Below are 26319 nucleotides of genomic sequence, written 5' to 3' on the forward strand. Positions count from 1 at the left end.
GAAGTGAAAAGCTTTTGTGCCAGCTCGAAGCAGCGACGTAGAAAAAAAGCAGTAATTAACGTCGCCAGCGAAGGAAGCAGGCCTACAAACACATAAACAGAGATGGGGAAGAAAAGTCGCCTCCCTGGAGGAGCCGTCGGTCGGAGAACTATATTGCAGCTTTCCCCACCCGGGAACCGCGGCGTGAATGTTGGAGAGAGAGAAGAAGCGCCCTCGGGATCTGATGGTATTTTATCTCAGTAGCATGTTAGCGGCAGGCTAGCCTAGTGCTAAATACCTGAGGTGCGAACAACGGGCTCATCTGATTATCATTAATTACAATAATACTGTTATTTTTATATTTAGCTGTCCAGTTACTTAACATATGCTGCAAATATACACCGTCGCTGAGAAACTGCAGCTGAGAGCTGTAGTTATTATGAATTATTTTTCTAATTTTAGCTTCTACCAGAAGCTATAGGCTAGTGCGCTAAGCTAACAGTTCGGGGAACATCATCACTTTATCTTACAAAATATGTTAGAAGATAGGATAGGATCAGCTAGCCAAAAAGAAATGGGGGAATGATCTGTGGGATCGATACCCTTAGACCGCGATGCTTTTTATTTAGTCTATGAATACCTGTAATGTTAAAAGCGACAATACTTTACTACAAAACTTTGGTTTTTTTCCCCAGATGAACAGGATGGGGATGGGCATAGATTCGTGAGACGCACAAACATCAAGGCTCCAGCAGTAAAAGCTACAGGTGAAGTGTTTTTCTCTCCCTCTCTCTTTTCGTGTGTGTTGCTGCAGTCATTCTCAAGCAGCAGATTCAAGACTTTATTTCATTTCGCTGAACAAAGCTTTTTTGCTTTCCCTTGTAGAGGGGTTGTCTTTGCTCGGAGCCTATGAGGATAGCGATGAAGAGGATGCGGGAGATTCTCATCGGTCAGCCGCAAATTCTCAACACAATCAGTCAGGTGACATCGACAGCACACTGGCCAATTTCATGGCTGTAAGTATGATGAGGATACTGTAAGCCAGTCTCTTATTATTTATGTTGAGCTAATAAAGGTGTAGATTAATGACAAGTAGGTTAAAGTCAACTTCTACTTCATAACTTTATAAAATTGTTTGTTTTTCCTGATTTTTCAAATAACTTATGCAGATTTTATACTCTCTGAGCTCCTTATTCATTATTAAATCATATACTCTATGTAAAGCCTAGTGCTTTGACCCGTGTGGTTTATTCACGCAACTAAAAACTTGCCGTCTGTGTTTTCTGGTTGCAGGAAATTGATGCAATCACAACTCAGCCAAGTTCAGATGATGCACCAACTCATCAGTCAGTTCCAAGTGCTACTCCACCCAAACCTGAGGTTAATACTCAGCAGCCAGCTGCTGGTGAAGGACAGAATCAGCAAGGCACAGACTTTGAGTACAATACACAGTACTCACTAGCCGGCGGTAATTATCTCTGCTGCATTAAAATATCAAGTGTGCATGTCCTTAGTGAACTGATTTATATTTCTTCACCAAAAATAATTTGTATATTAATGTATTTATATTCATATGAAAAGAAAACTGTATTTTTCTAATGTTATAGTCTTGATTACATAAAGTATTTAACAATGTGCTACATTGATTATATAAAGAGATCAATCACGCAGTGGTTACTTTCAAAAGGGACGGTTTGATATTGATGTCTACTAACCATTAAACGCAGCCGATTTATTTATTTTTTTGTTAATATCTTCTTTGCTCTAACTGAGAACACTGGAGGGTTTTTTTTTTTGTCTTATTTTGTTTGTTTGTTAATTTTTGAGATTATGTTTTGGTGGTTTTTAAAGTCCCATGTATTTGCTTGTATTTCAGTGGGTGTAGAGATGGGAGACTGGCAGGAGGTGTGGGACGAGAACTCTGGTTGCTATTATTACTGGAACACACTGACCAATGAAGTGTCCTGGGAGCTGCCACACTATCTAGCTGATCAGGTGCAAAGCCTGGGACATTATACCAACAGGTAGGAGACATTAAGAGTATTAAACAAAGTGTTTGAAAATTATGTTTATTTCTGACACCTGATAATTGTGGGTATTCTGCTTTTATTTATAGCTCGAGTGTCAATGGAAATGGCACAGCTCATGCAGGTTATTGCACAGAAGAAAATGCTGTATCTGCTGCCACAACAACATCAGCAAAAGAGACAAAAGTAAAGGCATGTTCCATCTGTCCCCAATTCAACTATTCAGCTAGTTTCTGTTTTGTTTAAATACTCTCACTTTGATACTAAATATGACTTGCACTGTGTTTTTCTTTAAAGGAGGTAATTGAAAGCGTTGTAGGCCTCACAAGTGAAGAGGAAGAGCGCCAGGGAGTTGCTGCAGCACTCCTCGCTCCTCTGATCCCCTCTGAAGTGAAGGAAGCAGAAGAGAAATGGAGGAAGAGACTGCTTAAAGGCCTGGATGAGAGTGAGAATAGCTTGGATTCTGACGGAGATGGCGTTCGTCTTACAGGATCTCCTTCTACCCCTCTGAGGGACTCAGACTCAGCTCCCATTGTCCAGAAAGATGGATGCACCAAGAAGCAATCTGGAGACAACTCTGAAGGTGATGAAGAGGCAGAAGAGGACACCATGGAGTTAGAACTGGCTCTGGAAAGGAAAAAGGTGTGTATTTAATGCAGCAAAAGGAATATCTTTGAAACTTTCTTTTGGCACACAGAATAATCAAACACCTGACTCTTAGGCTGAGCTACGAGCACTGGAGGAGGGTGATGTCAGTGCTGGGGGCTCCAGTCCTTGTTCTGAGAATAGCCAAGAAGCCTCCGGTCCTCGTGGTGTTCTGCTGAAGAAGAACCGGTGGAAGACTTCTTTCCTCAGTGCTGCCAGCCCCGACTCTAACAGTAGAAGCTCAGATATACCGGATAACACAGAGACCGGTTAGTTTAAACATTAACACATGAGAGAAGTGGGTGGAATAACATAAAAAAAATTCTATCTACATAATTTTATGCCTCTCTTGTTTCTTGTAGCACTTCCTAAAGTCTTAGAAAGTGTTGAGGAAGGAGAAGACAATGAAGTGGAAAATTCTGAGGACAAAATGGGTTCAAAACCTTCCGTGAAGGAGGAGGGGGAGACATCTGAGCTCAAAGAGGAAACTCCTGAGCTCAAGGTAACAACACTACTACTATTACTAACAAACAGTAATTGTGCACTCTCTTTTGAGAAGTATTTTAATGGTAAAAAAATGTAGTTTCAGATCGGTGAACTGGCAAACACCTTAATCAGCAAGATGGAGTTTCTTGGGATAAATAAGAAAGGGATCTCAAACTTTCAGCTGCTTCTGCTACAAACTGAGGTGCGTGGATATTCATTTTCTAAGCAATGTCATCCTAACTTCCATTTGCTGCTTTTCTAATGCGACTTTTAAAATATTTAACATTTAATTTTGTTTCACATGATTTTGCACAGGCACGCGGTAGTATTTAATATTTAAAATCTTCATAATAATTCATCATAAGGTGTCATTCTGGAAACTTACTGTAATTACTCTTCCATATTACTCATCTATCCTGCAGCTCTTCTGTCTGTATCGGTCTCTTGAGCCCTTTAGTTATATTTTATGGGCTTTTGTCTAATTTTTGTCTCTGTCCCTCTTGTCTTTCTTCTTTTGTTCTTTATTTCATTTTTCCCCCAGACACGGGTTGCTGATTGGAGGGAGGGCGCTCTGAATGGAGTCTATCTTCGCCGCCGGCTGCAGGAAGCTGCCGAACACATAAAATATTACGAACTTAACGCCACCCCTAAAGGCTGGTCCTGCCACTGGGACAGGTACGCGCTCCTTACCTTTCACATCTCTAAACTCCCCAGCCCCCCAAAAATCTTACCGTGTGACTACACATCCCTCAGTGCTGAGGTTGCAGACTTTGTAACATGACTTGGGGAGAAGCTTAACCAGTCCGAGTGGATCAAAATACTTACCAGAAACAGACTCTTCAGGTTTTTGTGATGCAGTCCTTTGCGTACACTGATAAGGGAGCATCCACTCTGGGCCTGCCTGCTTCGTGTTAAATACACCTGCCACAGAGAGGACTCTTAGTCCCTTAACAGACTCTTAAGCCTTTTGTTGTAAAAGGGCATTTGTAAACTGATTATGGGTCCAGTCAGTGGAAAAACTGGGAGGGGGTGTATGGTAGGAAGGTTTGGTTGCGTGGGACAGCTTTGCACTTTACAGGACTACAACCCCCTGAATGCAATGCTGAAAGAGTGATGCCCTGGAAGCGACGAGTGTCACGCATCAAATAAAAGGTGAAGATGGAGCAATGACGGGAATCCAGCAGGTCAGACCAACTCTATTTCATATGTTTTCCTGTTTTTCCATTTACTTCTTTCTGACATAAAATGAGTTGAATTTGTGCTTCTTATTTTATGCCCTATGGTTGTTGTTGCTGCTGCTGCTGCTGATAATAATAATGGTACTTCCTCCCCGGCGTCTTCCTGTGTCTGGGAGGGAATGGTTGTCTAAAACAAAAGAAATGTGACAACCATGGTGTGAGCTGCTGAATGCTGCTTTCAGGACCTAGAGATGATTTGTTTGTTTATTTATTCCTGAGAGCAAGGTGGGTTCCCTATCCACAACCATAACCACACTCTTAATTCGGCCTTTGTTCAGGACAGTTAAAAGCACTGTCCATACCAACATTCCTAGTCCTTAATTGTGGCCATACTGTCCACTCCCTTGCCCTTCTGTCCCAGGGTATCAAGCTACACAGCAAGTATGTAGACCAGTGGTTGAGACTTGTGCCTTCTATCTCTGTTGTCCCACTCTCTAGAGAGCACAGGCGGTATTTCTATGTGAAGGACCGGACCGGTGCCTCCCAGTGGGATTTTCCAACAGAGGATGACAAGGAGGAGGACCTGAAAGATGGCGAGGGTACTCAGACACAGACTTCAAGCCAGGTGGATACCAAAACAAGTGCATCAGGTGTCACAGGTAAATCTGTTATTACTGCTGCTGATCTTAGACTAGGAGAAAATTACTGGGGAGTGGAAAGGAAAATAACTGCAATAAAGTCTGTTCAATACATATTTCTTTGCTGTAATTGCATAATAATGTTAATCTCCCTTTTTTTTTTTTTTTTTTTTTTTTTTTTTTTTTTTTTTTTTTATTGTTTTATTTTTAAACAAAGGATCTACATGTCCTCCTACTGCCCCGCCACCGCTACCTCCTCAGCCCAATCCATCATCCTTCTGGTCCCCATCCCAACCTCCACTTCCTGACAGCCCTCCTCCACCATCCAACTACCCCCCACCTCCACCACTCCCCCCAGGCTCACCACCTCCCCCACCTCCCCCTCCTGACAGTGATGGAGAGATCATGGAGGTGGAGATGGAGATGGATGATGACAATGATGAAGAGCCTCCAGCCCCTGGAACTGAGGAAGATGGCAGTGGGAAGCCTCCTTTGCCGCCAGGCTCTGCTAGCACGAAGGTGTGGAAGTAGTTATGATTATAATTACATTAGTGTTTTCATTTTTTTCAGAAGAACAGCCATCAGCTTTAGCTTTATATTGTATTTGTTGTCATTTACACAGGCTGTCGAGTCATCGGGTCCCCTGGGAAAGGGTCAAAAACGTAAAGCTGGTCAGATGAATAAAACCATTACAATTGGCAGCAGTCCCATTCTGTACACCCAGCCAGCTGCCAGTGCAGGTAAAAAAAAAAAAGTTTCATTACACGTCCATCATAATGAAAACAAAAGGCAAAGCTACCCTGAATAAGGAACAGTACATGTACACAATTGGTTAATTTAATATGTTTACAAAGTAGCAATAAAGTTTCTCCTTGTCTGCAGCCCCTCTAATGTCAGCAACTGCCTACTGGGGTATGCCGGCCGTCACTGCCCCTTTGGTACCTTGTGAACCTCCAGCTCCACCTGTCCCAGTTCTGCCTCCACAACCACCACTGCCACCATCTCAGCCACCCTTTGAACCTACTGGGGCAAAAACTCTGCCCACAGACAAGAGCAAGAAAACCAAAAAGGATAAGGTTAGTATTGGAGTTAAAATCAGCTGACCAAGAAGTCTTTCATTCCGGAGTGTTCATCATGGTTTGTCTTTTGTTAGACTAATTGTTCTCAAAAAAAAATTCCTTTCCATGAAGCCGTCCCTTTGATGCAATACTTAAAATGACATTCAGGAAAACATGCAGTTCACGTTTTCCATTTGACACACTTCTCTCTCTCTAGCCCAAGAAAAGTAAGACCAAAATGCCTTCTCTGGTGAAGAAGTGGCAGAGTATACAGAAGGAGTTGGATGAGGAAGAAAAGAGCAGTTCCAGTGATGAAGATAGAGATCTGCTCAACAAGAAAAGTATTGAAGAGTGGAAGCAACAGCAGCTCAGCACGTATGTGGTTATGCCCTTTCCTTTTACTTTAGGTTTTCATTTTTTTATTTTTTAAAATGAGCTTTACTTGTTTTTACTGCGTTCTCGCCCAGTTTTACTCTTATTTCAGTGATTATAAATGTAACTTTTTTTCAATTTTTACAGAGGAAAAGCTTCAAAGAATGCCAACTTTGAGGCACTGCCCGAGGACTGGCGGGAACGCCTGAAGAAAAGGAAGATGAACACGTAACATCAGGTCTGGGTCATACACTGTCCAGGCAATGTTTTTAAAAACCACTCCAACCACTGTCATTAGGTTATCCTTCCCCAGCTTAGGGTTTTCTCTAAACTTGAACTTTTACTTGTCCGTGATGAAGACATTTAGAAGCCCTTACATGGCAGGCCATGAATGTCCTCCTGGTTTTTGTAGCCACCACTGTAAATGTGCCAAATGTCTCGAGTAAATCGGTATATCAAGTGTTTCATGGCTTTTTTGTATAGCCCCTTGTAGATGATCACCCATTTGTTTTGGAGGATTTTATTTTGAGCATTTTTACAATGTTGTATATAAAATGTATAATGGGATAAGCCATGTTTGTGGAGGGGAGGGGAGGGGGGGGGGGACTTCGTTGAACTTGTATATTTTGTAAAAAATTATTAAAATGTTTCTAAAGTGATCTTTTTTTTTTTTTTCTTTTGCATTTTTGTTCTGTTTTGTTTTCCCTCCCACCATCTCAATCACAATACTACAATGACTAGGGCATACAACTATACAAACGGCACAAGAGTGCATTTGGATCAGTCTTTTTTTTTTTTTTCTTTTTTTTTTTTTTTTAGGGTTTTATGACAAAGTCGATACTACATTCATTGTTCTGTGTGTTAGTTATGGGCAGGAGGAGACGTACAGAGCTCTGCATCTGAATCCAAGTCTAGAAGTACAAGAACTTGGGTGTCCTTAAGGATAACAGGCTGAACTGGAAGAGCAAAACGGGAATTATTGGGAGATGAGCAGGCTCTTTCCTAAGTAAGCTGTAAATCCTTCAGTATGTGCAGATGGAGACATTCTGTCACTCACCAGTGGTGAGTGCAGTTTGTACTGTGGTCTGCTGGGGGAACAGGATCAGAGCTGATGATACCCACAGACTGATTAACCCTCTGAGTCTGATCAAAATCACTACCCTTTCAGCTTGTTCGTGGCCACCTACAGATTAGGTCTGTAATTTTTAGTGCAGAGAGAGCAAAAACATAAAAACTCCCTCTCAAACTGTTCGTGGCCAAAAATGGCCACCCCTTGTTTACATTTACAAAATGCTATAGAATTCATATATATTAAGAAAAATGTCCAGTTTTTTTAACATGATTTTTTAGATTAGCATCAGGGCTGTTCATGAAAATCAAAATTTCATTAAAATTCTGAAATTTAACCCTTTAAATATCAGTTAGAGCACATAATCATAACTCATAAATTGAGAAAATCATAAAATCCCAGTTTTTTTCTAAATAATACATGCCATCTGATTTATTTGCTAACCATGATGAAGGTTAGATGCATAGCAATAATTAACAGCATCAATGACATTTATGCAACATTTGTTTTTCTGCAGTGGCAGAAAAACAAAAAAACTCCCTCTCAGACCGTCCGTGGCCAAAAATGGCCACCCCTTGTTTACATTTACAGAATACTATAAAATTATTATATATTAAAACATTTTTCTACTTAGACCAACTTCATTTTTTAAATGAAAACCAGTCCTAGTCATGAAAACCATTTTTATTCCTGTGAGTAATGACCCCAATAAAAGAAACTCCCACTTTGTTAGTCATGCCAAAAACGGCCTTTTATTGCTTGTTTGTACAAAATACATCCTCTTTCTGTGTGTGTGTGTGTGTGTGTGTGTACACGTGTACTCAGGGAAGGCAGGACACGCAAACCACAGCAGAGTGATCTTTGCAGACACTCTTTTCACAGCTGGAGCAAGTGGTTGCCGTTCTTCTTCTGTTTATACACAGTTCGCACCTTTTCCTCGTTTTGTTGATGGGCTTTGGGTCAGACTCTGTTTCTGATTCTGTCTGCTGTATCTCAGCAACAATAGCAGCGGCTGCTTTTGAGCGTGGGGCACAAGGCCGTCTTGCAATTTCTGGAGTCACCAGCATGTAGCCCAGCTCCTCCAGGAACACCCTTCGTTTGTGGGTCTTGGTGGACTCCCACTCAGGATTCACTGCTTTCCACAGGACAAAGCCATTGTATGCTGAGATGTCCAGAAGATTGTAGAACAGAGCCAGTGGCCAGCGACTGGTTTTCCTCCGACAACTGTAGGTGCCGACAACCTTGTCTAGGTTATCCACTCCACCTTTACACTTGTTGTAATCAAGGATTGCTGCTGGCTTCTTCTTTTCCCCATCACTGACTGCTGGTTCCCTATGCTTTGTGCTCAAAAGAAGCACATTCTTCCCTTGCTTGGGCATGTAGGAGACTGTCATGGTTGTTTTGGTGAAGGCAAAGAGAGATGAAAGAATCTTCCTCTGTCTCAGCTGAACAAGCTGGGGAGGGAGCTCTGGTTTGTTTCCCCTGATTGTGCCAACCAGAGCTACTTTTCTTCTGAGCAGCTCCTCTGCCAAGCTGAACGATGTAAAGAAGTTGTCACAAGTGACAGTGTGTCCTTTGAGCCCCTCTGTCAGTTGTAGCACAACTCTCATTCCCTGATTAACTTCCCGGGAACTTCCAGATTTTCCTGTGTAAATTTCCATCTTCCAAGCATAGGAGGTTGCCACATCACAGATCACCCAGATTTTAATGCCATATTTTGCAGGCTTCTTGGGCATATACTGCCGAAATCCACATCGACCTTTGAATCCAACCATCTGCTCATCGACACAGACGTCAACTCCTGGATTGAACAGCAGGGGGAGACGAGCAACCCACTTTTCCCACAGGTCGCGAAATGCAGCAAGCTTATCGTTCCTGAAACATCTCGGGCGGGCGAGCTTGTCATCAAAGCGGATGTTAGCGCTGATCTGGGCGTAGCGATAGTGGGGCATTGTAGCACGGAATATTGCCCGTCCGGTCTTGTCAGCCCACAAACCACGCGATGCTTCATGCCTTGAGCGGTAGACACCAGCGAGAATCAAAGTCCCAATGTACGCTCTCATCTCCACATCATCCACATCCCTCCAATTCTCACACTTTCGCCTCCCATGCAGGTTTGTGTAGGTGCACAGCAGCTGAATGATCTCTTCTGTCACAAACAGGTCAAATGCAGATCTCAGGGTGCTAATGCGGGTAACTGCATACAGGGTGGGCCCTGGAGTGATACCAGTGGGTACTGGATTGTAGCGCATGGTCTCCTCAGCAGTGGGAAACCACTCAATATTCCCAGAACGAGACATCCACTCGGCCCCCGGCGCCCCGGCGTCTGCCGCTTCTCCTACCGTCTCTTCCATTAGCCGCTCTACCTCGACTGCTGTCTTTGTATCATTCTCACTTGCTGAAGAAGAGGAATCGGGCACTGGATGGTAATCCTCATCACTGGTAGCGATGCTGTCATTCTCTGAGGAGACTGATGCAGCATTCTCTGAGGAGACTGATGCAGCGGATTCCTCGTCATCTTCGCTCTCTGAGTGCCTCACATAGTCAGGTGCTTGAAGCAGTGAATATGACCGTCTTGCCATCTTGCCAGAGCAAAAATGATATTGAAGCTGCTGGGTTTATTTATAGCTTTGACTATGACTTATGACTGCACCTGTATAAACCCCAGGACAGAATTACAAACAGTCCCAGTTTGTTGTTGTTTATGCTACAGCTACAGCTTTGAATTTTGCAGAGTGTCCTGTGAGTTCTTTCTCTGTGTTGCGGGAATTACTGTCTTGCGTGTGACTGGGTGCAGTAAGGAGTGTATGTGATGTGTGTGAGCATTGACTGTAGAAAACATGGACGACGCGACAGCTCCCTAAAAATGAAGCCAAAACGTCCCTATCGCCCCCTGCAGTATAAGTCATAAACCCGCCTCCTCCATGTTAGCGGATGGGAGTGGGGTCAGACTAAAATAAATTAATTCTCCTTAGATATTTTTTTCCAAAGATTTTTTCTTTTCTTTTCAATAGTTCTCATCACGCTGTTTGATGTCCAAGGGGTCTCCTTTCCCATAAGTTTGATTCTAATTCCTACCACGGTGACGTTAAATTGGGCTGAAACGTACGGTGGCCCTGAGAGGCCAAACGGACTGCAACTTCAGAAAACACTTGCAAAAAGAAAAATGCTGCAAAAAGGAAAACGCTGCAAAAAGAAAGACGCTGCACTGCAACTTCAAGAAAAACGCTGCACTGCAAAAAGAAAAACGCTACAAAGAGAAAAGCGCTGCAAAAGCACAACGGAAATAGGAAAAAAAGACAACGGAAAGCTTCATTTCTAAGGCTACATTAAACATTATCTTTGTTAGAATTACCTTTGAATGTATATTCCAGATATCTGTAGCATTATTAGAATCATGAGATTACAACACTAGTGATGTGACGTTCTGTATCGAGGTTTCAAAGCTTGTGTCGAGTAATGGAGAGGGCGTTTCCGCGATGGCTTGCTTCATTTATGGGAGGAGCTGAAAATGATGACTTCCGAAGCCTCGCTGCCCGGCTGTACCACGTGACTGGTTCATGAAGTGGTTCGAACTTTGCCACGAGATATGACAGCGATATAAACCCCTCAGACTTCATTCAAAAATGTAGGTGTTTGATGGAGAGTTGCGGTTAGTGAGAGTTTGGAGACAGTTTGGAGGTTTATGAGAGTGAGGAGAGAAAGTCAGGAGAGAATGGAGCCAGCTAAGAAGAGGAGGATGTCCTCCCCTGTGTGGGAACATTTTGATTTTATTCCTCCCAACAAGGTATGTAAATTTCTACAGAAGATATATTTTCATAATACTGATGGTGCAATACAATTTATGTTAAGCTGTCTTGACTTTTGTACAAGGTGAAGTGTTTGCTATGTGCCAGGGAGCTGGGATATAACAGCAACACCTCATCCATGCTTAGGCACTACAGAGCTTTGCATGAGAATAAGGGGAACACCGATTGTGGAGCAAGACCAGGTGAGCCATCAAATGCCATGATAATATAGCATGCAGTAATGTTACTAAATGATATAACAATATTATACAGCTGTAATAAGTTACGTGTGTGATGTTTATATTTGTGCTTTGTCTTTATTGTCTTTCCTCAGGAGAACAATCTCAAATAGATGAAGACCTGGTTAGCATGGTGATTGAGGACTCCCAGCCATTTAGCATTGTGGAGGACAAAGGATTTAAAAGATTTGTTAAACCATTAAATCCTAGCTATGTTCCCCCCACTAAAAAGGCCATAAAAGCAGTGAAAATTTAGTTTTTATAGAATAAAATGTGAACAGGCAGGACTGAGGCTCAAAGCCTCAGTGTGTAGCTGTCCATACCTCAACGTTACAAAAGCACAACTACTGTCCACACCCCAACCACACCTCACCTCACAGTAAATGATCATTTCCATTTTAAGCATTTCCAAATGATCATTTTCCATACTGCCAGTATAAATATACACAGTATACTGCATCACTACAATATACATGTTTTACACACTCCTTTTGTTGTTGACATTTACAGGCTGTGTGCAAAAGGCCACACTCTTCAAATTCATGCCAACTAATATTTTTACGTCCAGTAGGTGTCCTACTAGAGCAAATGAAGCTTCAAGAAGCTTTGCGCTGGGATGAACCAATTGGATGAAAAGTCAAGTCAAGTATGTATTTATTGTCATTGTCAAAGAACAATGAAATTGCGTTTGGGGCTTCCGTACAACCCGTAAAAAAAAAAATACCCCTTAAAACCCAAGTGTAAATATTTAACCCAGTGTGACTTCAGTGCAATGAGACAATCCTTAGCAACAACATGAGAACAAGACAGGTAATGTTCATAGGACATTCAGACAAAGACCTGAGAAACATGACAAAATGCAACAATGCAACCCGTTCAATATTATTATACTGTGAGATATGATGGTTGTCTATTTAAGAAAGAGGGGGGGGGGGGGGGGGCAGGGGGGAAAGAGAATAAAGATATAATGCACCAATGCAAACCAGTTCATTGCTATTGAGAAGTTGGATATGGTTATTGTCCGTGAGAGGAGGGCAGAGAGGGGAGGGGGGCAGAATTCAGGAGCCTCACAGCCTGTGGATACAGGCTGTTGGCCAGTCTGGATGTTCTGGCCTGTATAGACCTGTACCTTCTCCCTGAGGGCAGCAGGTGGAAAAGGTGGTACGCAGGGTGATGTTGGTCCCGCAGGATACTGTGCACCCTCCTCAGACAGCGAGTGGGGAAGATATTACTGATCTCTGGCAGACTTGTTCCAATAATTCTGCCAGCTTCTTTCACCACCCGCTGGAGTGCTTGCTGGTCGGCCTTGGTGCAGCTGGGGAACCACACTAGAAATCCATGCGTCAGAACGCTGCTGATGGCACAGTTGTAGAAGTTCAACATCAGAGGTCTGGGAATGTGTGCGCTCCGTAGTCTCCTCAGGTAGTAGAGGCGCTGTTGGGCCTTCCGTGCAACTAAGGTGATATGGTTGCCCCAGGACAGGTCCTCAGTTACAGTTACCCCCAAGAATTTAAAACTGCTCACCCTCTCCACCGCCTCACTACCAATGAAGAGAGGCAGATGGTTGTTATGACCCTTCCTCCGGAAATCTACAGTGCTTCATGAAGCTTCATCTGCCCATCACTACTGACATCCACTTAACCACAGCTAAAAAAAAAGAAATTTAAAGCAAACTTACCGCAACATGTTTCCTCAGGTTAGATGTTGAGTTTTTGTACGCTGAAACGTCGGTTTGCTTTGGCTCACACAGAAGACACCGCATTATATAGCTGTCCTTTTGTACTCCTTTAAAGTGAAACATGCTTTGCATATGCGGCCAAGGGTGTTTGTCCTGTTCAGTGTTAGCGGAGACGGTTGCCATTTTTTGATGTATTTCTTCCGTCCGTCTTTGGAAGTTGAAAGGCTTGGGCTACTCGGCCTGCCATTTTATAGTGGATCACTTAACAAAAAGGCTATGAAAACTATTACTATTTGTAGTAATTACAAATTATTTGAATGTTTGTAATTCTTTGTATTACACCCCCTGGCATATGTTAATTTTGTTCTGATTGTATATGAAGGAAACGGTTTCCAGGGCCTAATCCGTGGATCGGCTTCCTCCGAGGCGTGGACGTCTATCAGCAGAGAATGTCCCTTAGTCTGTAACACAGTCAAATATATTCTCAAGTAATATTCAAGCATGCCATTCAGCGTGTTAGTACGAGCTCGGGAGCAGCTTGGGAGAACAAGAAAACAGAGACTGCTTCAGGTTGTCTTCCCAAATTGACTCAACTTTATTCACAAGTACAACAGTTTATATAGAGGGTAAAATTCATGAGACAGCAGATTATCAGTTTAAACCAGTACAGACCAAGATAAGGGAGCGTCTTCCTGCCCTTGGGTGAAGAAGCATCCTTTGTATAGTTTATCAGTTCAGCTACAATTGTGATTATCTCAGCGACATATTTTCAAGGCACGAAATAAAGAGTTCTTTCATTAGTGAATTCTGAAACAAACCATTTGGCCTTCAACAGGCGTCTCCTAAGAGATTTAGAAACTAATGTAGCTGAGGGAGTGATCTCTGTGGTATTTCAACCTTGTACCAGCCTGTGATTCTCACACATCAATTCTTGGGTCAAAGAGAAAAATAACTAAAACAAAGGGGCCTTATTGAATGACAGAGTTTTCCTGTATGTCACTATAAAACAATATCCAGTAAATGCTCCCATGGTACTAAAATACCTAACAGTATACATGTTCTGTATACTGTTTCTTAATAAAGTTTAATATTTAAAAAAAATAAAATAAAATACTAGGCCTGCCATTTTATATCTGGTCATGTGACCGCATGGCTACGTCTGATTGGTGAAAGAGTTACCGGTAGCTCCAAGTGGCGGCATGATCCATCCAATGTGTGAAATTAATTATTTAAAAAAGTAACGAGTCGAATTTTGCAAATATGGCGGAGTAAAAGTACGGTTTCTTCTTCACAAATGTACTCAAGTAAAAGTAAAAAGTATCGTGCAAAAAAGGTACTTTAAAAGTACATTTTTTTCAAAAACCTACTCAAGTAAATGTAGCGGAGTAAATGTAGCTCGTTACTACCCACCTCTGATTATAGGCTAATAAAAAGCCTTCCCTTCATAGACCATGGATAAAAGCCAGACTATTCAACGGTCCAGCCGAAATGTGAGACAGGGGACAAAGACTATACATGCTGTGCAGTCCCGTAAAGAGGGTAATCTAGTCACCGTACTGCCATGTAATGTTATTATTATTATAAATCTTATAATAATGTTACTATTAGTATTATATTGTTATTATTTGTAACTATAAAATTATTTTGAAAATGTATGTAATATTTTACACAAAGTATTTTTTTTCTTATCGACATCATCATCGCGCATTTCCTAGATTTTTTCAGTAAGTTACCTGTTTCCATGGCAACTTTGGTGTTGAGGCTTTTGGTTGCATAGCAAAGTCAGGTCCCCCGAAAAAGGTTGTTCAGTGTAGTCTTACTTACCTCTAAAACGTACGCTTATATTTCGCCGGGGGGCCGTAGTACAATCAAATATGAGCGAGGTAAGTGGCCGTCAGAGTGTGATAAACGTAGAAAGCGCTAGCACGGTCAGAAATGTTAGCAAGCTGCCAAAATAATGTATGCTAACGATAGTAGTGGCGTTTACACGCTCGAAAATGTAGTGAACAAGGTTTTTAAGTTGCTGTCTTCATGCAGGAATGCCAGGTTAAGATCCCCGTGAGAGATTCTACACTCAAACCTACACAGGTAATTTGGAGTTTCTTTGTTTACGTTAAATGTTATTTTAGTTTACTAAAGCAGAGCTCTGATACAGCTACGTTGGGCTGCGCCCTCATTCACAACGGGTCGCCAGAGCGGGCAGTTGTACGTGTTTGATTTGGTAGATATTTTTTAAACAAAAGCCAGGCCTAACCCTTTTTGAAAAATGACCCTGACGAAATAAAGGGGGAAAAGAGGGGGTGCGGGGTCTTGATATTCAAACTAAACTGTAAAGATCCAATCCAATCTAAAAATCAATTAAAACTGAACTATATGAAAAACCAAAAGAATGAACATTTCCTTTGGAATTTAAACGACGTGAGAAACCACTACTGAAATGTACAAAATAACGGTTTTTGTCTTTTGGTCATATTTTTCTGATACAGGTTGCACACACGGGCAAAACACATTTTTGTCATTGAAAGTATTGCAGTGATTTGTCCTGGACTACCAATGGTGGAAGATCCTGTATCAGATCAGATCCTGTTGTGTCTCTTTGGAGGAAAATGGGGGGTATCAGATGATTTTGATCTGTTGCTTTGATTTGAAATGATACAGTCAGAAGATTATATACACTTATCATGGGCTTAAATATCAAACACCAAATGGTAATTTGGGGGGTTAATGAATTCTTTGAACTTTTCTTTTTCCAGGCTGGAATGATTGTACAGCCTATATTATTAAAGAATTTAAAAATGAAAATTATTTAGGATTTTCTGTATTCCAGACACAGGGTCAGAAAGTATACAGACACACTTTAACATAAACAGTTGTACATAAGTTCAAATTATGCTGGTGTGTCACCACTTTCCCAAGGTGTGGAAAAACACCCAAACAGTCATACTCAGGACAGGAAATCTAAAGTTTTATGTTCAGACAAGTTAGCAAGTTAGCTATTTAGTCATAATGGCAAGTATATATTTGGAGTGAAACTTTCAAACTTAAGCCCTCTGTACCAGCTGTCAAGCATGGTGTTCGTAGCATCATGCTTTGGGGCTGTTTTGCTGCCAGTGGTACTGGTACGTTATTCAAAGTGATTGAAATAAGGAGGACTACCTCCAAATTCTTCAGCTAAAAACAACAGCTAGACATTTAAAACACAATGAGCCTTTCCAAAAGGACAATGATCCTAAACACACACATACACAAAAAAACATTGTTCAAAGAAATTATTAAAAGCTTAAAAATCCCATGACTTTCATTCCAGTGATGAGTGTATGTAAACTTCTGAACTCTATGTATGTAACAGCTAATGACCGACGGAAAGACCTGAAAACAGCATAACTGAAAACATCCACTAGAAGATGTTGAAATTTTTTTATTTTATATTGTCTTGATTACAAACCAGTATTGGTGCAGGTGCTAAGTTATATATGTTTATTGGTTAAAAATTGATCCAGCACTGATTACTTATATTTTCCTGACCAGGCAGAGAAAACACCAACCATGGTCAGCTCTGCTGTTAGGAACTGTGGAACTGCCCACCAGCTGGACACAGCAGACACCAGTTACTCCCGCACAGATGAAGATGATGAGGAACTGACAAAGATGAAGCAGTGTAAGCTGTTTTCATAAAGGGTGTTATTGTATAACATGTATGTAGCCTAAATGTTGCTGATACACGAGTGTCAATGTAATGAACTTTTGAAAAGCAAGCATGGTCATCTCATTTCAGTTTTACATCTTTATATATTTAACAAGCACTGTTTTATAAATGAGATAACTGCATCTGTCAGCGTAAACCCCATGAGGCAAGTGGGCATACATGATGAAGATTGTAGCAAACAGCATGATTGTTAAAATAGCATTAAAGGTGTGTTTCATGTTCCCACTCAGTATGTAGAGACCTAAGTCAGAAGCTGAGGACCACACAGCTACTCGTTACCATCAGTGGTGGACGACCTGTTATAAGTCTCAGGCCACCACCAGAACTGGTCAACTTCTCATGCGGCATCCGCTGGCCAATAGAGTGTGAGGTCATCAGCGACATTATCCATCACATAGGTAATGCTTCATTTCAATAAAACTTTGATGTCACTGGGTTTTTTTAGTGGTAAGAATAAAAACCATACCAACAATATGTTGAACAGAAATTTGGCATTCCCTTGTTTAAAATGAGTGTATTTTCTAGAGTGGGACCCACCAGAGCCAGAGCCCTTCTATCAGTGCACAGGATATGAGAGGACACCCATGCCAGTCGGAGAGGAGAGGGGGAAGGTGGTATTCTGCATTGACCATGGTAACTCTTAACTGTCATCATTGGGATTTATGTTTGCACTTCCAGGTTATTTCATATGTACTTTAAGTTATATACTGTATACTGTCACTATTCTCTGAAAAAACAATGTAAATTCAGTGCATCTTAAAGCTTTAAGTAAATTTAGTGTTTCTTTTTTTTTTTGTTCTTCTCATCCTTTAAAGCCGCTAAGCACCCATATTTCACCTACTCTCGTATTGGAGGAAGCAGAGAACCCATTAAGCGAGCCACTTTTTATGATGTCAGTCAGTCAGAGCTGACTCTCAAGTTTGAGTCACGGTTTGAGAGTGGGAACCTTCAGCAGGCCGTCCAAGTGTGAGTCTGCAGGTTTATTGTTCTTTTCAGTTGTATATTTTCACTTTTGGAGTAATGTTAGGTTCAGTTTGGATCTCTGCTCATATTTTCTTGCCTGTTCAGGGGTGCCTATGACTATGAGCTGACCCTGCGCACAGACATGTACACAACAAAGCACACGCAGTGGTTTTACTTCAGGGTCAGGAACACAAAAGCTGGCGTCACCTACCGCTTCACTATCATTAACTTGATGAAGAGGAGCAGTCTGTATTCACAGGGTATGAAACCACTCCTGTACTCTGAGAGGGATGCTGAAGAGAATGGTGTTGGATGGAAACGCGCAGGTTCAAATATCAAATACTACCAGAACTGCAGTCAGGTAGGTGGCATCTGGATTAAGTTTAACTATGATACCTTATTTCCCAGAACCAATCACTTTCTCCCTTTGAACATTAGCTGAGAATTAAATGTATGAACATAGTGTAGAGGTAATCTGTCAAAGATTAATGCCTGAACTGAAAGTCTGACTGTAGACAGGATTGTTTCTAAAAGTATATTTTCTCTGCGTCACTTAGAATACAAAGGACAACAACAGTGATGGCATCACCCTTTACTCACTCTCCTGGACACTCCAGTTCCCTTATGATTCAGACACCTGCTACCTGGCCCACTGCTACCCCTACACATATTCACGCCTGCAGCGCTACCTTAGCCGTATTACTTCCAACCCTACAGTTAGGTCATACTGCAAAGTACGGGTCTTGTGCCAAAGTCTTGCTGGAAACGCTGTGTATGTGATAACAGTAACACCCCAGGACTCTAACAGAATGGACGACAAGACCAAGAAGGCTGTGGTGGTGACAGCCAGGGTGCACCCAGGAGAATCCAATGCATCCTGGATGATGGAGGGATTCCTGAACTTTCTTCTTGGTGACTCAGATGATGCTCAGCTTCTCAGGGACACTTTTGTTTTTAAGGTGCCTGTTGTCTCTATTCTGGCTTAATGTGTTAATCCGTACTGAAATACATTGCAAATTTGTGTGTTTGTTTTTTGTTTGTGAAAGAAGATAACAATCAATTTAATATAATAAACCTATTTTTTATAATACACTTGTTTTTTTTAAACGTATTGTTACAGATCGCTGTGTTTCTCTAGTTTTAATTATGGCAATTAAGCTAATTTTTGTTTGCTCCTCTTTGGTGCTGCAGGTGGTCCCAATGTTGAACCCAGATGGTGTCGTGGTGGGTAACTACCGCTGCTCTCTTGCAGGCAGGGACCTCAACAGAAACTACAGGACACTGCTCAGAGATTCCTTTCCTTCTGTGTGGCACACCCGAAACATGGTGGAAAAGTGAGACTTGATAAAAAAAAAATGCTAAATGCTAAAAAAAAAAAAATCATTTTTGACATGTTTAGAGTTGCTTAATCAAGCTCAAGATATTTCTCCTTTGAAGTGCCTCAGGCTTTCCAATATGTTTCAAATATGATGATTACCAAACAGCCTGTGCATACACAATTTTTTAATTGATTGTGAATGTTGACTGAATTTGTTTCTTAATCGAAATCTCTGCCACACTGCATTTTCCTCAGATTACTGGCCGAAAGAGATGTAGTTCTTTACTGTGATTTTCATGGTCACAGCCGAAAAAACGATGTCTTCATGTATGGCTGCAAAAACAAAGGTGACTCTACACTGAAACTTCACGCGAGAGTCTTTCCACTAATGATGAGCAAGAATGCTAGCAATAAGGTAAAGTGTATTTTGTCTGAGGGCTTTCAAACACTGTTGCTGACTTTTAAGATTAAAGTTCTACATTTTTTTCTGTGGTTGTATGGGCCTTACCTTACCCACCTGTTTGTCACTCACCAGTATTTAAACTTCAAGTTTACTACCTATCAAACTCTTGATATTTCATATACACTGTTCTTTTCTTAGTTCTCCTTTAACAGCTGTAAATTCCGGGTGCAGAAGAGCAAAGAGGGCACAGGACGAATCGTCATGTGGAGACTTGGCATCAAAAACAGCTACACCATGGAGGCCACCTTTGGAGGCTCCACTTTAGGTAAAAAACTTTCTGAAGATGTGCATGTTTTTTGTAAGCTTGCACATATCACGTAAGCGGATTTATAATTTGCTGAACTCTTAGGCGACAGGAGAGGAACACATTTTACTACTCAAGACTTGAAGTCCCTGGGTTTTCACCTGTGTGACACCCTCCTGGACTATTGTGACCCTGATCCAATAAAGGTGAGAGATTAAGCAAATATAAAAACAAATACTATAGTAAGCTCCAACTCAGTCTAGTTGCTATTGTATGACCATTAATAATAATCCTGGATACTTGTGTTTTGATATAGTGACTGTATATATATGCAATTATTTTAATTTTGTCTGTGCTTTTTATTTGAGATCACTTATTGTCTGACAGAATTGGCATTGCTGCAAAAGGAGTTCAGAGAAAGACTGGGCAAAGATTTGGGCAACAGCTCTGACCTCAAAACCAGGTGATAAAAATATATATTTTTATCCATACTAACCACACTTGGGCAATGTGAGATTGGGAGAATATTTTCTGAATTAGCCTGAATGCAAACATTTTTCTTTTGCTCTCATAGCACAAGTGGCTCAGATAGTTCAGATTCAGAAGGACTCCCACTTCATTTGCTGAACCAGCCAGAAACATATACAGAGGTAAACTGACTACACTAATACACCGAAGCCTCCAGCACCTGTTTGACTGTAGTAATCAGTTTTAAGTCATATGTTCTGTTAGTTTACAACATGCTCCTGTTTTCTGTCACAGCAAACTCCAGTGACGAAAAAAAAGAAACACTTCAGGAGTCATAAAGAGAGGAATAGACGACGACCAAACAGAGTAAAAAACAAAACACAGCAAAAGGTCCTGAAAAGCAACACGAAAAGTCTTTAATCAGCCAGATCTTAAATAAAAAAAGAAAAAGTTGGTGATTCTTAAGTTCACCTTGACTTTTGTTTGATTTTAGCCATTATGAACTCAAAATATTTAATCTTTTTCTGGTCTTGCCTTTTAGAGGCTGGCATTTCTGCAGATTCCTTGAACCATTTCATGGTTTTATGCACTTTAGAGGGAGAAATATGCAATTGCTTTTAAACAATTCTTTAATTTTTTCATTTTTTTAATACCAAATCATGATTGCAGTCACCCATTGACATCACCTCTCTCATTTCACATCTTTATTTTATTATTGCAATTATTGCGACGTTATTAGCCCACATTTACCCTTATCCTAGCTTGTTTTAAAAATGTGATGCAGGCCTGAAATGCAGGACTGGATGCATATTAACAAATGAAATGATCGAACAAAAGAGGAAATATTTTGAGGTTATCTAGCCTGGAATAAAAGTCAAAGTCCATCTAAGATTTGAATTTTCATTATTTATATTGTAGATACAGTCAGAAATGGTCTCCTGACCTAAGTGTACTAGAAATGTCACATGGGCCAAATATAAAATCTGAAAATCTTCTGCAGCCAACTCAGATATTTACTTATAGCTCTGATCATCACACATCCAAAAATTATTTCCTATTAATTACATGCTATTGGACAATTTTAGGGTCTACTTTTGCAAGCCACTGTAACTATTTCATGAAAATTTTAAGCCAAATTGCAAAACCCTCATTAAAGGTTCTTTGGGATACCAAAGGAAATTTCAATAGAAAATTCTGTTTGATTTTGGAACCACTCCAAAAGGATATTATCCAGTAAAATGGCATCTTATCCTGTTTAGTTTAAAATTCAAACGATTCCAACACTTTGGGAATCACTGCTGTAAACAATACTCTTGATCTTTGCAGGAGTCTGACGTGCCCCCTGACAAAACAATCAAAGAGAGCGTCCAAAAGAGGCCTGCTGAACGCCACAGGAAGAAACCTCACGTATGAAACAGCATCCAAACGTGTTTGTGGTCTTCACAGTAACACCAGCTACACTACAATATTGAGGCTGGTGAAGACATTTACTGATCCTTACTGTTTCCTCCTTTGTTAAGGTAAACACTCTGATGAGAAAAGGTCCTACAATCACTCACCATGGTGAGGTCAGTCAGGTGAGGCTGTGGCAGGGCTGCAAGCATGTAAAGGTGATCATGTGAAGGTCATTTATTTGAAGCCTTATGCATCAACCATAAACCTGCCTTTTGTAAGCACTAATAATTCACAGAGAATCTGCAGATGTCTTGCAATACCTGGAGCAGACCATAATCTTTCATTTCAAATTTGTAATCAGGAAAACTCAGATCTACGTTACAGTCCAGAACCACGCCCACTTCACAGCAAATACACCGGTGCTTCACCCCACAAATGTAAGGTTTATTTTGGAGATTCAGTCTGCAGGTAAAGGTCAGAGTATTTCCAAACTAATGTGGAGCTCTTGCTTGACTTACTTTACAGGTGATCCGGACATGGAGACAGGACGGCCGGGACACTCCTCTCCCCCACTGAACCTCAGGGCTCTCATTCCACCGTCATCAAAAATCATAAAGTCCAGCCAGCATCAACATCACTGCCACCGCCAGCCTTTTACCCCCTACAAATTCTACAAAGGTTTGTCTGTCTGTACACTTCTTTCAGGTGGAACTTAATTATATTATTACTAATGTTAAAAAGTCAGTCAATTCAAGTTTGTATCAAATTGTCGCTCCTCTGTAGTGAAACTTGTCTTCCCCTTTCAGGGCTGCCACCTTTGCTTACATCAGCCCACGGGTAAACCTCACAATCTTATTATATCTTTATCATTAAACAGAACTAAAGATTGAGAAATGTTGTGTCTCTTTTGTGACAGATCTCCCAAATTCACCTATGTGAATATGTCTCCAGAAATAATTCCAAGAAGGCATCTACTGACAAGTTTCAACAACAACAAATTCAGTGGCCGGCACATTTTTAGAGACAGCTCTTCATGGCTCTCACATTACGTTGATGCAAAAGAGACCTCACGCACAGAAATGACCGAGACCAAATGGTATAAAAGGGAAGAAGACAATTCCTCAGAAGGTTGGGTTGCACATTTGTTATATTAAGACTAGTCAGTTTGTAGTTAGTTATTATTGTGATAAATTTTCATGAAATAGCTCCATCACTGTTACTTACTTTACTTTGACTTTATTCAGTGGATTCATCACTGTTCAGACATGATGTTCAGGACCTGAAAGCTCATACTCGTGACACCTCCCTGAAGGAACCCGATTCATGCAGATTTTTTGTGCCTGTGCTTAGGGACCTAACAGGAATAAGGTGAACTTCTCCATTATCCTCTTAATTCTGTGATTTATTATTTCTGTTAAATATTATGATAATAATACAAGCATTGTTCATTTAAACCCTGGTCTCTCCTTTTTCAATTTCCTCAGAAAAAGCAACGACAAAAGACACAGGGGTATTTTACCTTCATCCCCCATGAGAGAGCAACTTCCACGTCCACAGAGTGACACAGTCAGCGTGCTTCAGGCTAAGGACATTAGGCTCTATCACTTTGGAGAAGAAAGCCATACAACTGTGACTCCACAAGAAGTAATGGTCAAAAGGACATCACAGTCAGCCTTGCACAAGCGAAAACCTCTAATCTGAGAAGTACACACTTAATTTATTCACTGGTCAGTGATGGAATTTTTTTTCTTTTTTACTTCAACAGTTGTTTACAAAAGAAACCCTAGAAAAAAAATACTCAGTATGGATCAGAGGGAAGGGAAAACTCCAGGAATAGTTAAAATTGCCTCTTATTAAACATGAAATAAATAAATTGACTCTGAATTTAATCACTTTTTTTCCTTTTTGCTTAATGTTAATGGCCCTGATAAAGACCTGATTTATGGCTGAAAAATCTTCATCTTTGGCTCTTTCTAACAAACGACAAAGGATTCACATCATGTTCATGTTTTTTAATGCAAAATGTGAAAACATATTAATAAAATAAATGTTAATAAAATACAAAAAATATATGTTAAAAATCCCCTATTTTCAATAACGGATCTTGAGTAGCAGCTACCCCGTGCAGCATGTCTAAGACAAAATGTGACAGTTTCTTGTTGTTAGCCTGTGACCCTGGAGATGTGAGCAGAGGTTTTGCCCAGATGTGGACGTCAGAGTGTGAGAAGTCAGTCAAACTGTCGCAGATGAAATTGGCTTTCTGTGTGTCTGACCATGTCGCGGAGCGCAACAAAACCAGAAATGGCCTGGGAGCATTCAGGGATACAATCCGTGTTAATAAATGTAGCTACGAAATTCTGAAAATGTTGATAATGCAACTTACCATACCTGTGTGAGTATGAATAAGGCAAGGATGATGTGAACACCTCTCTCCAGGGGCTGAACAAGGATGGCTTCATTAAAGAGCTGAAACAGGATTAATGGAAACTGCAGCAGGACGCTCAAGAGCCAAAATCCAGCCAGCTCTGGGACCTTCAACAAATACAGTCATTTGACAAGTTTTCATCTCTGCCGTCCACTCACTGGGTTTCTTTACATATAATTATACAAATATCCTTATTTCATATGTGAATGTATAAATGCACCTTTTGCTGCAAGTTCCCGGCATAACCAAGGTAGAGTCGAATAGCCTCGATCAGCGTCATCAGGATAAGAATAGTAACAAGGATGATTTTGTAGTAGTCTGACAAAGCAGGATACTGGTGGAAATAACAAGCCAAACAACACAGTTTATAGTCTAACACTAAAACTTGTATCCACTTTGTAATGTTTTTTTTTTTAAAATGCTACACTCTGAGATAAACTCAAGCAAATTTCCTGTTGCATTTTCAGATTTAATTTTTTAAAATAATAAGTATCGAAAAAAGTCAGATATTACTGTTTTGGGATTTTATGTCCAGCTGAAAACACTCAAAAAATATTTATGTGTTGACTTTAAAGCAACTGAAATATAAAAATTTTGCAAAGTGCCAAATGTGTCTCAAATGTTAAATCTTGTTCATTCTTCCACATCCTTGCTTTTAAACGTATGATGTGATTTTTTTTTCTGCTCCTCTTCATAACCACTTGTGTATTTTGGAATGTTTTTATTGGTAAGATTACAGTTCCTAACACACTGGGACAAAGTCTGTTTTTGAAAGAAAAAAAAACCGTGAAAACGTGGCACACGGTACTACTAAAAGGTCAAATACATTTAACATATTTTTAACTGAATGTGATTTTTGCTAAATAACTACACTGAGTATAAAAGGAAGCCAAGGTTTGTAATTTTTGATACACGATAGTCTTCTTGCTATCATGTATTCTCCTTTTTGTCTCAATAACCTTTAAAATTGGTATTTACTGTTATTTCAGTTGCTGTTTTGTCCAGTAACTATTTATGTTTCAGTGGTGAGCTACATATTTCATGTGGTGCTCACAAATAATTAACAAAAAACACTAAAACAAAATCTGAGCACCCAGTTGAAAGTTTTCCAGGATTTACTGCAGCTTCATTCCCTTTAATTTGTGCCCACGTTCATTGTATCCCACAAACATTTGTGTAACTTAGGGGCTTTAATTTAGCACCTCGGGCACAGGGTAGGTTGCAGAAAACATTCGACATGTTAACCTGGGAGACCTTCAGGCACCTGTGGAGTTTCCAGCATGACAGGATGGAGCACCATGTCACAAGGGAAAAAGTAATAACTAAGTGACCTGGTGATCATCAAATTCACACTTTGGATCCATGGCCAGGAAACTATGCAGCAGATGGTAGAGTAGTTAGCATTGTTGGTTCACAGGAAGAAGGTCCTGTGTGGACTTTGCATGATCCCCCTGTGTTTGTGTGGGTTCTCTCTGGGTACTACCAACAGTCAAAACACATGCAGCTAGTGAGGTTAGGTTATTTATTGAATCTAAATCGACTGTAGCTGTGAATGGTTGTCTGTCTTTCTTTGTTAGTCCAGTGACACACTGGCGACCTTTACAGGGTGGACCCCTGATGCTGAAATCCAGCATACCACAGAAAGGTGCATAACAATCTAAATAAGAGTGGAAAGGGTCAAGATTGTAAACCAGAATTATGTTGGCATACCTTAAGCTGCAGCATTACAGTTTCACTGATCCACCACCAGGGGAAGAACCACATGTTAAAGTACAGAGACATCTGGAGCTGGAGGCTTGAAAGAACTCGATTGTCTGAAAACAAATACAAACAGCAGAACATACACGAACCGAATAAGCAACCTAAGTGCAAATAAACTACTGGAAAGCTTAGTTTGAGTAAACAACAGCCATTAGTGCAGCTACATCAATGCTAACACCAATGCTAATTCATCAGTAACGTTAGCTGCATTCACCGTGTGCCAAAAACGCGTCGCGGTCTTTAGAGGAAGACTCCGTCCGACTCTGGTCAAACAAAACGTTGCGAGAAAAGTCCTCTAAATGTTTTCTAAGTGTCTCCGGGAGCTCCATGGTCCGCTAAATAAAAACATTACAAGAGGAAAACCACTCCGCCTCTTCCTCACTGAGAAACTGAACGCCGTTGTCGTTTCCATGGCTACC

The 26319-nt window shown here is 40.7% G+C and overlaps 3 protein-coding genes across 10 annotated transcripts; 2 read left to right on the top strand and 1 right to left on the bottom strand.

Annotated features, from left to right (window-relative positions):
* Window positions 1–9: 9 nt before the first annotated feature.
* Window positions 10–6970, top strand: fnbp4 (formin binding protein 4). Of its 2 annotated transcripts, none has more exons than XM_086298111.1 (17): window positions 10–226; window positions 675–746; window positions 865–995; window positions 1273–1447; window positions 1856–2003; window positions 2096–2192; window positions 2304–2648; window positions 2728–2920; window positions 3014–3153; window positions 3235–3339; window positions 3679–3812; window positions 4814–4974; window positions 5171–5472; window positions 5576–5693; window positions 5836–6029; window positions 6229–6386; window positions 6531–6970. In XM_086298111.1, exons 1-17 carry the CDS (start codon window positions 103–105, stop codon window positions 6613–6615), a joined length of 2682 nt encoding a protein of 893 aa, XP_086154237.1. In that variant the 5' UTR covers window positions 10–102; the 3' UTR covers window positions 6616–6970. The 2 variants fall into 2 exon arrangements, with proteins under 2 accessions (XP_086154237.1, XP_086154236.1); XM_086298110.1 differs by having other exon boundaries at window positions 11–226; window positions 2096–2198.
* Window positions 6971–14891: 7921 nt separating this feature from the next.
* On the top strand, window positions 14892–24768 carry agbl2 (AGBL carboxypeptidase 2). 7 transcript variants are annotated; one of them, XM_086298115.1, is made up of 25 exons: window positions 14913–15040; window positions 15195–15245; window positions 15644–15770; window positions 16686–16815; window positions 17094–17261; window positions 17389–17496; window positions 17679–17829; window positions 17932–18187; window positions 18384–18785; window positions 19018–19160; window positions 19400–19559; window positions 19746–19872; window positions 19957–20057; window positions 20220–20314; window positions 20426–20501; window positions 20614–20709; window positions 21646–21726; window positions 21840–21929; window positions 22076–22151; window positions 22240–22392; window positions 22521–22551; window positions 22631–22842; window positions 22959–23082; window positions 23199–23358; window positions 23480–24767. In XM_086298115.1, exons 3-25 carry the CDS (start codon window positions 15711–15713, stop codon window positions 23549–23551), a joined length of 3072 nt encoding a protein of 1023 aa, XP_086154241.1. In that variant the 5' UTR covers window positions 14913–15040; window positions 15195–15245; window positions 15644–15710; the 3' UTR covers window positions 23552–24767. The 7 variants fall into 7 exon arrangements, 6 of the variants coding, with proteins under 6 accessions (XP_086154242.1, XP_086154240.1, XP_086154243.1 ...); XM_086298116.1 differs by lacking the exon at window positions 15644–15770 and having other exon boundaries at window positions 14892–15040; window positions 20614–20685; window positions 23480–24768; XM_086298114.1 differs by lacking the exon at window positions 15644–15770 and having other exon boundaries at window positions 14892–15040; window positions 23480–24766.
* Window positions 23712–26317, bottom strand: tmem17 (transmembrane protein 17). Its single transcript, XM_086298121.1, has 5 exons — window positions 26115–26317; window positions 25850–25953; window positions 24360–24473; window positions 24103–24246; window positions 23712–24020 (listed from the first exon to the last, which is right to left on the bottom strand). Exons 1-5 carry the CDS (start codon window positions 26227–26229, stop codon window positions 23943–23945), a joined length of 555 nt encoding a protein of 184 aa, XP_086154247.1. The 5' UTR covers window positions 26230–26317; the 3' UTR covers window positions 23712–23942.
* Between the last annotated feature and the right edge of the window lie 2 nt (window positions 26318–26319).

Source organism: Aulonocara sp. 'chitande type north' Nkhata Bay, linkage group LG7 (assembly GCF_057382095.1).
Source record: "Aulonocara sp. 'chitande type north' Nkhata Bay isolate Kocher_YH1m ecotype deep benthic linkage group LG7, A_spYH_male_GT1.1, whole genome shotgun sequence".
In the NCBI taxonomy this organism is placed as follows: Eukaryota; Metazoa; Chordata; class Actinopteri; order Cichliformes; family Cichlidae; genus Aulonocara; species Aulonocara sp. 'chitande type north' Nkhata Bay.

Coding starts and splice junctions, on each gene's coding strand:
- fnbp4 (XM_086298110.1), top strand. CDS start 103: ATGGGGAAGAAAAGTCGCCTCCCTGGAGGAGCCGTCGGTCGGAGAACT. Junction 2,004..2,095: donor CTGGGACATTATACCAACAG/GTAGGAGACATT, acceptor TTTTATTTATAG/CTCGAGTGTCAATGGAAATG. Junction 2,649..2,727: donor TGGCTCTGGAAAGGAAAAAG/GTGTGTATTTAA, acceptor CCTGACTCTTAG/GCTGAGCTACGAGCACTGGA.
- agbl2 (XM_086298114.1), top strand. Junction 17,830..17,931: donor CTTCAGCAGGCCGTCCAAGT/GTGAGTCTGCAG, acceptor TTGCCTGTTCAG/GGGTGCCTATGACTATGAGC. Junction 23,359..23,479: donor CAACTGTGACTCCACAAGAA/GTAATGGTCAAA, acceptor TTACTTCAACAG/TTGTTTACAAAAGAAACCCT.
- tmem17 (XM_086298121.1), bottom strand. CDS start 26,229: ATGGAGCTCCCGGAGACACTTAGAAAACATTTAGAGGACTTTTCTCGC. Junction 25,954..26,114: donor CGACGCGTTTTTGGCACACG/GTGAATGCAGCT, acceptor ATTTGTTTTCAG/ACAATCGAGTTCTTTCAAGC. Junction 24,474..25,849: donor CTGTAATGCTGCAGCTTAAG/GTATGCCAACAT, acceptor TATTTCCACCAG/TATCCTGCTTTGTCAGACTA.